The sequence below is a fragment of the Siniperca chuatsi genome, linkage group LG1 (assembly GCF_020085105.1).
Source record: "Siniperca chuatsi isolate FFG_IHB_CAS linkage group LG1, ASM2008510v1, whole genome shotgun sequence".
NCBI classification, from domain to species: domain Eukaryota; kingdom Metazoa; phylum Chordata; class Actinopteri; order Centrarchiformes; family Sinipercidae; genus Siniperca; species Siniperca chuatsi.
In genome coordinates, this window is record NC_058042.1 from 624 (window position 1) to 14854 (window position 14231).

At 39.4% G+C, this 14231-nt stretch overlaps 1 protein-coding gene across 4 annotated transcripts in view; it reads right to left on the bottom strand.

Annotated features, from left to right (window-relative positions):
* Nucleotides 1-4138: 4138 nt before the first annotated feature.
* The window catches only part of LOC122876345 (EMILIN-1-like), a 38549-nt gene continuing 28456 nt past the window's right edge, over nt 4139-14231 (bottom strand). For 2 of the 4 annotated variants that reach the window (XM_044196575.1, XM_044196583.1), the window contains exons 10-14: nt 13263-13454; nt 9839-9955; nt 9585-9602; nt 8246-8380; nt 4139-7511 (exon numbers count right to left, since the gene is read on the bottom strand). In XM_044196575.1, the coding sequence (XP_044052510.1) occupies nt 7189-7511; nt 8246-8380; nt 9585-9602; nt 9839-9955; nt 13263-13454 (785 nt within the window). In that variant the 3' untranslated portion in view covers nt 4139-7188. Of the gene's footprint in view, nt 7512-8195; nt 8381-9584; nt 9603-9838; nt 9956-13262; nt 13455-14231 lie in introns of all 4 variants that reach the window. The other 2 variants (XM_044196592.1, XM_044196602.1) reach the window with 2 other exon arrangements.

Below are 14231 nucleotides of genomic sequence, written 5' to 3' on the forward strand. Positions count from 1 at the left end.
GAATGGCGCCAAAACTGCCTCCCTACAGTCTGAACAGTCGGCATGGCGGCTGCCTTAAACTTGAAATTTCTTAACATTTACAACTAAAACTCTCTAAATGTGCACTACTAAGCACTTGAGCGAATTGGATCGCTTAAATAAGGCTTTAAACACATTATAGCTACACTGAACATGGCGGACTTGTGGTGAAAACAAGACGACATGAAACAGTAGCAAAAACAAATACATTTTACTTTAAACTAAACTCTGACACATTTACAGTTTGTACAAAACCTTTACACAGCAATTTGAAGTGTGTTTGGACCAAGTTTGAGTTAATAAAATAACTTTTTAGTCATACCTGAGGAGGAGACGTGTCAGTGTCGCCACAGCTCGTTTAATTCTGAAGCGGCACCTGTGCTTCGTCCCGCTGGTCCCCACAGTAGCGCTTAGAGCGCCCTCTAGTGGTGCGGATGTACCCACAATAAAACACACAGTAGAAAATACAAAAAAATAAAGGGGGTGTCTGTTTATCCATAAAACTTTAGATGGAGCCTTTTCCAACCTACTACATATACAATATTAAAATCGGTTTAATTCTGATTAAAAACTTATATTTAGCAACATACGAGGGGTTAAAAAACAAGTGGACAAAATACAAATTGTAAAACACAGATACAAGTTAAGAACACAAACCAAAGTTAAAACAAGTTACAAGGGAGGGTATAAATAGAGTGCAGTGGCTTTTTCTTTCATTCTTGCTCTGACCATCGAACAGTCAACATCTCTGCCGATCTGCAAGCCTTTTCAGTTTTCTTTAAAGTTGTGCCTTTGCCTGAAGAAGACCCAAAGAGGTCGAAACGTCGCATAGGCGCAATTTATTAAAAAATATATATATTATTTAGTTTGTTAAAAAATTTAAAATATATATAAATTGATTAAAAAATATATAATTTAAGTTCACAATTTATTGGGTTAATGGGTCCCTGAACGGGATCGACAAAGAACATTTCAGGGCGGATATTACCACCAATCCGCCTTTGATCGAGGGGGTGGGGGTAGGGACTACCGGGGGAAGGACCGTGCACGTCCTGTCTCCCACTTTGCTGGGGGTCAGGTTCAGTTCCCCTAACCCTAATTCGCTAACCCTAACCCGCTAACCCGAGTACATCATTTCAATATTTTCTATATCAAACCTACATGACCTAACACGGCAGCGGCGGATGGCCGCCCACCATTGAGTCTGGTTCTGTCCAAGGTTTCTGCCTGTTAAGAGGACGTTTTTTTTCTTGCCACTGTCGCCAAATGCTTGCTCATGGTGGGATTTGTTGGGTCTCTGTAATTAATATTATATAGAGTACAGTCTAGACCTGCTCTATAGTTAAAGCACAATGAGATAACTTCTGTTATGAATTGGCGCTATATAAGTAAAATTGAATGACCACACCTATCTATATATTGCTATGAATTAATAGTGGTATCTCAAATCTCCCAGGTACAGGAGAATTAACTCTGAGCCCCGTTGCCTGTTGCATGTGGTCGGTTGATCCATTTCTTGGTTATTTTAGTCCATAACTATTTTGTTGTTTCCCCCAGTTCTTTCCTTCTTTGGTTTTTAGATCTTTTATAAACCACATGGTAGAACCTCTTGAATTTAGGAACTTACAATACAAAGATAAACTACTGCCAGTGCATTATAACTTCCTATTGGGAGTATATTTGGTATACATTTACTGTGGTTAATTAGATTTTAAAACCCTTTTCTAATCTGACAAATATATATTTTTTGAAGATGTTTTTACGTAAAAATGTCCTTGTTTCTTTTCCTCTAATACTTCTCTAACCCTTCTTATTTCTCCTTTCCTTCTCAAATTTGGATTATGGTTATTCATTTTTATATACTTTCTTTTTATTAGTGTATTAAGAAATACCTTCTCTAAAAATGTTTTTAAATTTTTATTTTCATTTTATTTTTCTATCTGGGCTTAATATTTATTTGGGAACTCTTCCCCTAACAAAAAAGAACTACTATCATCATGATTGAGACCAGTGCCAGTGCAAACGACTAACCAAGTCACATTTATAGACCCCTAACCCTAACCATATAGATAGATGGATGGATAGAGCGATCGATCTTTACACACATGCCACGGCAGAGGTGTAGCAGTCTTGTGTAAAAAGACAGCCAATTGAGAGGTCCACTTTAGTTGTAACTGATGACTTGTCTGTATTTCCAGCTCCGGTAAAATACTTAGACTTTTCAGCCATTAATGTCTATGTACGCATTTACAGATTTGACTACACATTTACAAATCTGATTACGCACACACGGATTGAGATACAGTTACACAATTCTCCACTGACATTTATAAATAGTTGCTGCTACAATAAAGGCCCCACAGCCAACCATTATTTCATGATTTTTGATTTTGCCTGGGTTCTTACCACCCAGTAGCCATGAGCTCCCACTTGGAGGCACAGCAGAAGTCTTGATGATGTAGAGGCACTTCAGTCGAAAGGTAATTAACTCAATGCCTTAGAGCAGGGTGTCAAACTGGTCTGTGAAAGGGTCAGTGTGGCTGCAGGTTTTTGTTCCAACAAAGCAAGAGCACACCTGATACAACAATCAACTGCGTGAAGGCAATTCAGTTGATTGAATGAGTTCAGTCAGGTGTGCTCCTGCTTGGCTGGAATGAAAACCTACAGCCACATCGGCCTTCTGAGTCAGTATGACTATCCTGCCTTAGAGCCTTAGCAAATATTACAAGGTACTAGTGATTTCCATGATGAACTTGGCATGTGATCAGAGGTGCCTCACATCAGCCTGTGGCATACTGCACACCAGCTCACAAAAATGTGTAAAGAAAAGAGGAAAAACTTAATGAAAAGTATGAGTGTGAAGGTGTATCCTATCCTTAAATGTATGCACAAATCATGTCCCTGTAATGAGATGCATCTTGGTTGTTGGGCTGTGGTGTGTGTGGATCATCAATGTCCTCTCCGAGTTGATGAAGAAGTCCCTGCTCATCTTCAAGTTGGTAACCTGAATCTAAACAAATGTGAAGAATGCAACATGCTGTGACTGTTGCATTGATATTTGGCACATTTTTCATGTGCAGACTCTTGAGCCTCCTGAACTTGGATTTCAGGATGCCAAAAGCATGCTTAATGGCTATATGAGCTGCATTAAGCTTTTTGTTAAAGCGCCTCTGCCTGGCAGTAAGGTGCTCATTATCCCTGTAGAACTTCATCCATTGTCGCAACAGAGAATAAGCTGAAACGCAGATAATGTGCATTCCCTCTGGGACCAGGGCCTGGGGATCTTCTTCCACTAGCTGTGCAACATCTGTGTTGAGAAATGCACTGGATTTATGCCAGGGTGACCTCCAGTGAGGATGATGGAATACAATTGTTTTCTGTTAATATAGGCTAAAGGATTGTTGCAATGTGGTTTTATAATGGAAATTTGACATCCATCCACAGCACAGACTGCATTTGCAATTCCGGCTGTTTAAAACAGTAACTGAGATGTGTGAAGGGCAGGCCACGTAATGTGATGGGACAGATGTGAATTGACCAGGGAACAAAAGAGATGGAGATGTGTTGACATTGTAGATTTTGAGATGCTGAATCTGTCTGCCACACCCCTATAGGACTCCTGGATAGACAGAGTCAACAGACAGACGAGACCACTGTTAGACACTGGTAATTTAGTTGGTTTGCTGTCTGTTCATGTAGAATGGTCCCAATGTGGTCATAAGGTCCGAGTTAGCAAAGAAGAGAAAAAGATCAAACTAACATGCAAATATCAGCGATCAACTTCATCAGCGATCAAGAACGCAAACTACAGGTAGCCTACAGATGGATCTAACAGGATGTAAATATTTCTGGGACTTCCTGTTTGTTATTTGAAGGCTGCTGGAAACTGTCTGACTTGACTGCAGCTCTTTGTCACCGCTCCCTGCTGCTGCCGCCTGATCTCGTCCACTTTCCAGGCGAGGCGCAGTTCATCTCAAATGGACCTTATGTGTTCAATTCTGACATTACAGTAATGAACTCGTGACTGAGACAACACAGAAATCAGTCATACAAATATGAATATATATATATATGACTATTATCATATCTTGAAAAACACAGCGCAGAGTGTTAAACCTGCTGGGTTTGGCTTGTGATAATTTTAATGAAGTGAAAATGATTCATCAATACAAAAGGGTGAAATGTAAAAACAGGTTTACACGACAGCTGGCGCTAAAGCCTGTCAGAAAATAACGTTTCTAAAATCCACTCAGTCACCTGTGCTTTTCTCAGTATAAATGAAGATGATAATCAGAGTATAAGTGTTATAAATATCTGTCATCTCTGGTTCATCAGTTTGTTTGTAGACAGTGAAGAGTCGAGACAAACAGGTTACAGATGGAGCTGTTGAATGTGTTGATCTGTTGTAGTGATTTAGTTAAAATAGTTCATATTTCCTTCTCAGGCAGTTGTCATAATAATGAGCGTTATCCTCAAAACAACCATCATCAGATGAAACATCAGATTGTGTTGTTCTTCATGCTCAGCTGCATGTGCTTAACATTAGTTTTAAACTACAAGTCTGATGATACCGAATGTTTCTATTTTTGTCAATAAATCTCTTGTTCTGACTCAAACCAGCACTGAATGTATCTACAAACAAGTATTGTGTGTGTATCAGAGCCTGTTATATCTTATTCCTCTGTGCCATATCTCCATTGTTGTCCTTTTACTTTTAATACTTTAAGTACATTTTTCATACTTTTACATATAAATGAACATCCATTACGTTCAAGCTGTTGCCAAATGAGTTCACACAGTGCTGATTAACCCTGTCATTGCCAGGTGAATCTCTCTATATTCGCCGTATACAGAGTTTCTAAATCTGGTGTCTGTGGTGACGTTCCCGCGCTGGTGCACCGGTAATGATGTGTTTTACGCCAACCAGCAGTGATTGGTTAGCCGGAGCGGAAGCAGGAAGCAACCCAGAGCCATGCTGTAAAAAGGTCCACTGGAGAGAACGTTATTATTGATCATTGCTTACTGTTTACTGTTTATTATGATTGTATAGCTTGTGTTAATATGCTTTGGCAATGTTGTGTTATATGCAGTCGCGCCAATAAAGCCACTTGAATTGAAACTGAACAGAGTTGATGCAACTCTCTCTCTACACGGCTCTGGAGCGACTGCAGCAACGCAGTGGCCTGCAGCAGCTGGGAGGAAAACCTAAGAAGCTCCAAGAAAAGTGTCTGATGCTCCAGATAAAACAGAAACTGGGCGTTCAGAGGAAGGATTACTGTCTAAACAAGAAAGCGATCGACGGCGAGGACAAACACGGATAACCACTGGTGTAGCTTTAGCTTTTCCATGCTAGAGAGCTGCGAGACGGGCTGAGGACAGACAGACGTCACGTGACTGCTCTCGGACAGGCTGGTAAAATATTTGGAGAAGGCTGTGCAGCTTTTACATTTACTCTACCTAATAATGGATTACTGTCTTGGACCTGTGGAAACTTCGCTGTATTTCTGTAACTATTCCTGAACACAAGCCTGGAGCTCACTGCAGGTAAACATCATCAGCACGTGTCATCAGTGTTTGTGTAATTATTCTCACTGCCAGAAGGGGGAGACAACAGTTAAGTGCTGCAGCATTAAATAACATTTAGAATGCAGGATTTTACCTGTAACACCGTGTCCTAACTGAATGCGAGTGTCCGACCATCGTGTCTCATTGCGTGACATTGGATGCTCTCTGTCTACACTGAATCTGTCATATATGCACGTCTGTTTTCATGTAACTAAACCATGTACCTATAAGCTGTGTGCTCAAAATCAGACTGGAGACTTTAACCACTCAAGTAAAAGATGGGTGAGTACTTGCTAACTAGTTACGTTTGTAGGCCTACTTTTTAAACAGAGAACACAAGTTTTATATTGTGATGTTTAGATGTTTCTTTACTGCAAGCTAGCAAGCTCTGCTGAGCATCCTGACAGAAAACACACAAAAATAAATCTTCTAACTAGAAACTTCCAGCTCCCTGGCAATCTCCCTCCAGCCAGCTGCCACCTTATTTAGGTTAACTCATGTCAACTTCATGAATCAACCGTTCCTGATCCATGTTACAGCGATTTCAATGCAAGCAACAGGAATAAAATAGAAACAGGGCATCAGACAAAAGTTCAGCTCAAAACGGCACACCCGTTAGGACATTCCAATAGAAAACAATGCAGTTTAACTTATTTTGTTTGCTGACGCTCGCTCGTGTCACATTCAGTTAGGACACGGTGTAATGCAGTATGTTCACAGTGTGGTATTACTACCTCTCCTTAAGTAAAGGATCTGAATATTTCTTCTATCACTTGTCTTTTAATGGGATTTGTTGACAGCAAGAAAATGTAAAGTATTTCCAGCCTTGTCTTTTAACATTTGTCCATCAAAGCAAAATTATGTGATAATGGCTTAAATACTTGGCAGGACATAAAAACACTAATAAAACAAGAAAAGGTGCAGCTTAATATAAAACATTCACAATGTGAACTCATCTTAGTCATAAGATCAAACAGAAAACACATTCTGCTTTTATAAAGTTTCAGAGCAAAAAGCTGTCTTTGTTTTTCATCATTTTTAAAGTCACACTGTCACATGTTGCCATGACAACGTCTGACCTATGGCTGTGATGAACTCTGCAGCCTGTAGGGGGTGCTAACAGCACTTTAGACTGTTAACACTGTAATTCTTCACCACAAGAGTTCATGTGCTTCCAAAAAGTTGTTTAAAAGTTTCAAGCAGCAGTAGGAAGCAGGCCTGCCAGGTATCAGCTGATCCTGGTTTACAGGGACATCTGTCTTCACAGTGCTGCTCTGATGTCAGATCATGTGACCACATCAGATCAGTTGACTGGATTAAAGTAGTCAGACAGTAAATCGACCCCTGCTGTCGTCTACATGTGAAGTGACAAACACTCTTTAGAATAATAACATAAAACAAATGTGATCTGTTAGAATATGGAGACAAATCTGTTCAGGACTGAAGGTTCATTTAAAATATTCTGTCATCATTAGCATTGTACTCCTGAATGACGAAGTGACATCATACTTTATGGTGCAGCCTCCTGTGGGATTGTCATGAATCTTAAACGGTGTTGTTCAGGTTCTCTGGCCTCATCGTTATTTAGACATCCGAATGAACCCTTCACATGTCCTCATACAGCAGCATGCCATTGAAGATGGTGAGGGGCTCCACAGAGTGGGCCAGTTTGCCCATCACCAGGTCGATGCAGACCGTGTCCCGAGTCTGCAGAGGCAAAATGATGTTGAAGACGGCAAGAGATCCTGGAGTGGTTTTAGCCTCGGCCACAGGGTTGTTCTCCAGGCCTTCAGGCTGGTAGCCTCCAGAGTCCACCCGTGCCATGCCGTAGTTAGACTTAGACAGAACCGCCTCGATCTTCTCGTTCTTATGGCCCGTCAGGATGGCACTGAAGAAGTAATGTCCGTCTATGGGGGCGGTGAAAATACCTGAAGGTGACAGATTCAGTGTGTGTTAAAGCTCGGATCAACACCAGGAAACATTTCAGTGATTGAAAGATCAAACTAAATATTTGTGTGAGATGTAAAACATTCATCAGTCACACTTAGTAAGAGCAGGTGCAGGCGATACGTTTGTAGAACCATTATTTCAACATCATGGCTCAATTACTTCAACATTGAACAAAAAGTTTTCATATTTAGATCTCTGACTGTTGCCTTCAGATATAATCATCAGCTTGTGTGTAGATGTCAAACATAGCTTAGTGATGACAAACCTAATTTGTTATCTTGACATAAGAGATCATTTTACCTTGATTATGATTAAACAGTCACCAAACCCAGCTTCAAAATCACATCATTATTGAGGTTTATTCTCGATATAGGAAGGCTAAATAAATTATTCACACCCACAGTTCTCTCAGTTCCTGTAAAAAACGAATGCTTTGACTGTTCCCCATCATCTAGACGATGTGGAGCATGTTTAAATGGTAAATGGCTGTATTAAGATCACCTTTTTCAAAAGCACTTTTTCATTCACCCACTCACACACTGATGGCAGCAAGCTACCATACAAGCTGCTGGTCTGACCATCAGGAGCAGTTTGGGGTTCAGTGTTTTGCCCAAGAACACATTGACATGTGGACAGGAGGAGCTGGGGATCGAACCACCCACCTTGTGATTAGTGGATGACCGACTGAGACGCAGCCTTCCCTCATGTTTACCTGTTCTTGGGTCATAGAAGTCTCCTTCATTGACAAAGACCTTGTCAAAGACGATGGTTCCAGCTCTCTCCATGGGCACAGTGAGAGCAGCAGAGAACGACAGTCTGGGTACATGAGCATCAACACCAGGCAGACCTGAAAACACACACACACACACACACACACACACACACACTCAAGTATCCAGTGTGTACAGCTGTGGGATAGTCGGCATGATAACTCTGGCAGGTTCAGTGATTTCATTGATTATATCACAGCAGACTGTTGTGGATCTGGAAGTGATGTCGGCTCTCAAACACATCACATTTCAGTCATTTCATTTTTCTTTGTTTTAGTCAACAAAAAGTAAATAAATTTCAGCCTTTTTTTAAATCAGTGAAATTTTAGTTTTAGTCGTGCATTTTTTTTTTTTATCTCTTCGAAGCATTTTGAGGCTACAGCTGTGCCCATCTTTGCTGTGTACAGTTACCACGGTTACAGGTGTCGTTTTCGTCTATGGAAGGTTAGTGGAAATGGTGTGGTTTACCTGTTTAAAGCAGACTGTAATGGTTGTCCGTGTGACTCTGCAGTCAACCAACACACTGACTCTCAGCTGTCATTATAAACTCTATTTTACTAATTTAATCCATAAATCTGTTACTGTTACATCTAAGAACCAGTAACATTACCTAACATTACTGACAGAAACAAAACATTACTGAAATACAAGATGCTGCTGATTAGTGCAACAAGTCAAACAGATATATCAACTTCTGAACAAGAGATATTACTGGCTGGTGGAGGAAACGGCTAGACCAATCAGGAGCTATAATGTGTGATTCTGTAGGCCGTAGAATAAAACTGCATTTTAGTTCATTTGCATATTCTTCAGATTTTCACATTTTGTTTAATTTTTAATTTCCGGCAAAAATAGTAATATCATATCATTGTTTTTGTTATCAAAGATTACTTTTTATTGAGTTTAAGTCTTGTTCCAGTTTTTTTCATGAAAAAAACTTTTCATTGACAAAATTCACACAACAAATACAGACTCATTCAAAACTAAAATCCAGAGCTCTATCACTATAAATAGTTTTACAGTATGATGATGATTAGTATTATTAGATAGTCATTACTACTGTATTGTATATTGTGACTTTATCTTAATGTTTATCCTGATGTTATAGTGACTGTTCGTGTGTGAGCCCTGTGAAGCATATTGTAAACACAGCTCTGCAGAGTGAACCAGTACTAACCAGAGATTATATTAAGATTGCAGTGTACAAACATGACTGACATGCTATCGGCTGTTTCAGCCCGTTTACTGCCGTGAAACCTTATTCTTTAAAAAAAAACGTACCTGGTTCACCTTTGGGACCTGTAAGAAACCAGAGCAGCTGTTAGAAAAGGCAGAAAAATAAATATCACAATGAGTAGCCAACAATCTGTTAATAATAATAATGGCAGTAGTAAATGTAGACATTTAGTTGGATGGAGGATCCTGTAATTTTCCCTCCATGTCTTTATAAACGCTACCTCTTACTGGCTTCATCAATCGGTTTCTTCCTCTATAATATCATGATATATAAATATCTAAATAAATATCTGTCGTACCGGGCAGACCTCGTGCTCCACTATCACCTTGTCGTCCAGGAGGTCCGAGAGGCCCTCGGGGACCCGGCAGCCCATTGAAGCCTCTCTCTCCTGGGGGTCCTGGGGGTCCAGGCAGGCCTGTGTAATGATATGAATTCATATGATCTGACAATGAACATAAAAATCTAAGCTGCTGCTTAACTGACACAATTCTTATTTAACTTTAATTGATTTTATACACATCTCCCCCCCAACATTCATCCTGACAAATCATCTGTGGAAACCTTTGGGTGACCACTAGATTTAAATAAAGTTGTGTAGGCTTGAACATGGCTTTGCCCAAACAATAAGTGTGTATGAAGGTGAAGCTGGCAGAGTTTAACTAGGTTAAAAAGCTTCATATAGACACACAAAATTCAGTTGTTATCCATCATTTCTTCTGTCTGTTAACATCACATAGTTTATGAGTGATGGGAAACTGTTAGCATCTAGCTGAGGTTTTATTTTTTTTAATTTATCACAGCAAAGCAACATTTAGCATCTTCTCAATCAGAAATAACAGATCTCTGTGGGACTGGAGATGTATTATTATGTATTATTATAATACCATCATCAAAGGACCATCAGATATTTAAATTATATTTATTGTCATCTACTTGCTTCCTTTGGGTCACATAATCAGACATCGTGGAGTCCTGGATCATTGGTACACTGAGGATACACAACGTATGTTAACACCAAACTCTTCACCCACCTCCCTCCTCTGTCATCATCATCTGCCTATTAAGGTCCTTGTGAGGTTTAATATTCACCTCCTCAGGTACAAGTGTCTTATAACTCGGTTTGTAAATACTCCTCTGAACAAAGCAGAACCTGATCAATGTGATTGAAATTTAATCTGTGAAACATCTTCAAATATAGCCCTAACCCTAACCCCAACACACTGAAAAAGACAATCACAGTGAAGAAGACAAGAACATACTAAGGAAGACAAAAACACAAGAAGACAAAAACATAACATAGATACACAGTGGACTGAATGAAATAAATGTGAAGAGATAAAAAGACAATGATGAGGAAAGACAAAGCTCAGGATGTTAACATGAACTCATGATTCTTCTGTGTGTAAATCGTTAATTTATCCTGTTTAACTGTTTTAAACACACACAGGCTGATACAGATTACAGGTGTACAAATGGCCAAAGAGAGACAGGAGGGTCAAATTAACCTCTAGGTGAAAGCATTTAAATGTTAATTGATTCAGTGAAGTCGTCGTCTTGTTTTCCATCTTTATAAGATAATTAATGTCAATCCAAGACTTGATTGATTCATGTCATGCTGTAGTTTGTTATTGATCAGGCGATTAACATGTTGTATGTTGTTATTGATCAGGTGATTGACGACATGTTGTTATTGATCAGGTGTAGAAAAAGGAGACATTATGTTTTTAGCAACAGTTGGTGTTAGTGGTGTTTGTGTTAGTTTTAGTGTTTGTGTTTGCGTTGGATTTGTTGACCGACACCAGCTGGACGCAGTGACTGAACTCATAGTTTTGTTTTCAGGTTTGAGCTCTGTCTGAACTTGACTGTTAAATAAACCAGCTGACTACAGGATTGATTGCTGATTTGCTGATTAGTTAACATTCAACATGTAAATCAGACAGACTTGGAGCTTTTGGAGTTTTAGGATATTTCTCTTTTGATGGTTATTTGTGTTAAAACAACAAATCCCCTTCTCAGAATCAGAATCAGAAATACTTTATTGATCCCCAAGGGGAAACTCTTTTGTTACAGCAGCTCGCCTTTGTCAGTGCACACAGGAATAGAAGTACTAGCAAAAAATATAATACACTATAATACAGGTCAGAAAATAAATTAAGTAACCAGTGGGTATAAGTATAAAATAAAATAAAATAAAATAAGTGTGAAGTACCAGGTGGGTTTACCGGTTGCTGATAATAATACGGTATAAGGTAATAGTGCATGAACTGTCAAGTTAAGTGCAGCTTATTTAAGGTTATAATGAGACGGAGGATATTGCACAGCAGTAATAGAGGGATGAGTAAGATCAATATCAATAAATAGGGCCCTGTAATTGGTGAGTTAACCAAAAGAGCTACAAATTCAAACCTCTGTTGAGCAGCACAGTGCCTACAAAACAAAACAATTCAACACACCTTCTTACATTTGATTTTTCAGGTATTTAAAAAGCTTCAGTTAACATTTTACAGTTTCACTGAAATCAACTCATGAGTCAAAAGTAAATAAATTCATCACTGAAACCAACATGAAGTTTACCTTTATGACTGCTGGAGTTAGGACAGTCAAATGTCTGAAGAGCTGTCTCAGTGTGGCAGAAAACACAGAAACAGTTTTTTGTAACACTTTATTTGAAGGTGGCTTCATAAGACTGACATGACACCGTCATAACCATGACATGACACCTGTCATGAACATGAAGGAGTCTTTATGAAGGTTTATCACTGGTGTCATTAAGTGTCATTCGGTCAATTATGTCACTTTTAATGCAAAGTTGACATTGTTTGAGATGTATTTGTTATGACAACTCTACATTAACCAAGACACAAATGTCTTTGTCATGACAACTTGACATTAACCAAGAAAATATAACTTGTCAAAAACATGCCATAGCAGGTCTAATTATCAAACTTAAAGAAACTATTTAGCTGTATGTGTTAACATTACATTATACTGTCATGTGCTTAGTTTTGACAACTGACATGAGACCATTATAATTGTGTCATGAATAATTCCCTTGACCTCAAGTAAAGTGGAACCATTTGGACTTATCATAAAGATGTCAGTAATGCTATGAGGGCAGTTTGATGACAGAGTACAAATAGCTTTACTTGTTGCTAAAGTAAGGTTAGCTACCACCAGGTGGTTGAGGTGAGTTTCCCCCCTTCACTGTGAAGCACTTTGGGTATCAAGATAAAATGCTAACATTATATAAATGTAATCCATTATTATTATTATTAATATAATAATATTAATTAACTAACTGCTGCTAATTGTAACTGTTAGCTGCTGTTAGCAAATTAGCATGGTTAAACCCTTGCAGCCGGTCGTGCTATTAACTAGCTGACTCAGCCCTGGGATCCCAGGAGGCAAACCCAGCTAGAAAACCACTTCGATACTGTATTCCCTGTCAAACTGGCCACCGTCGGTCAAGGAGTCAAACAACAAGAAAAAAATAAAAGACTGTTGTGAGAGAAAGTGGACTTGAGAATTTTGCCCAATGTTTTAAGAATCATGACTTTCACTTGAGGACTGAGCCAAAGCTGCTGAGAAAAAATGTAATACATAAAAGTAAAGATCTGAACTTGACTTGTCATTGTGTTGTTTCTCTTTACATAGCTGAATTGAACCATCACTGTGAGGCTGAGCAATAGATAAGAATATAATAAGACAAGAGTCTAGCTCACCAGTCATGTCGTGCTCAGAGAAGCTCTGCAGGTCTTTGAGGACCTGGTTCAGGCTCGAGTTCAGGTTCTTCATCCTGCTGTAGACATCGTCCTGGTTCTTCTGAATAAAGTCCATGATTCCTCCGTGATGGACAACTGAATCATTCAGACCAGAAACACACGTCCACAAGCTTGACACGTGTCGATTCAGTCCTGAACATGGGACGGAGCACAACATAGTACACATCACAACACAGTACGAGGTGGGCTTTAATAAGCTTAGGGGCTCCTATCCGGCTGGATCGGGACAGTGAGGTAACACAGAAGTCGCAGGGAGGGGCAGTGTGCCTGTATATCAATCGCAGATGGTGCAACAATTTTATTGTGCGGGAGCAGTTCTGCTTGCCAGACATAGAGCTTCCCTCAGGTGTTTGTTACCATGGTTTACATTCATCCTAAGGCCAACGCGAAAGTCGCTGCAGACACCATTTTCTAAGTGGTAGAGACACTTCAATCTACCCCCCAATCTATCTCCCAATATTATATTGGGAGATTTTAACCACTGTAACTTAAAGAAAACATTGAACAGTTTTTAATCAATATGTCAGCTGTCCTATGCGCCATGATAGAACTATCGACCTCTGTCATGGCTCCATAAAGGGAGCATATAAGTCCTCAGACAACACTGATGAGTTAACAGATGTTGTGTGTAGCTACATCTCTTGTTGTAGGGTTAGGGGACAATGTTATTCCCATCAAGGTTGTCAAGATTTTCCCTAACAACAAACCATGGGCCTCTACAGCTCTTAAAGGTCTGATTTGTAAAAGGAAAAATGCTTTTAATGAGGGTAATGTTACTGAAGTTATGGAAACAAAGGAGATCAGGTCAGAAATGAAAAAGGATAAACTCAGGTACAGAGATCAAATTGAAGCTGAGCTGGGCAGTAACAATTTAAGAACAGCCTGGAACGATATGAAATCAGTGACAGG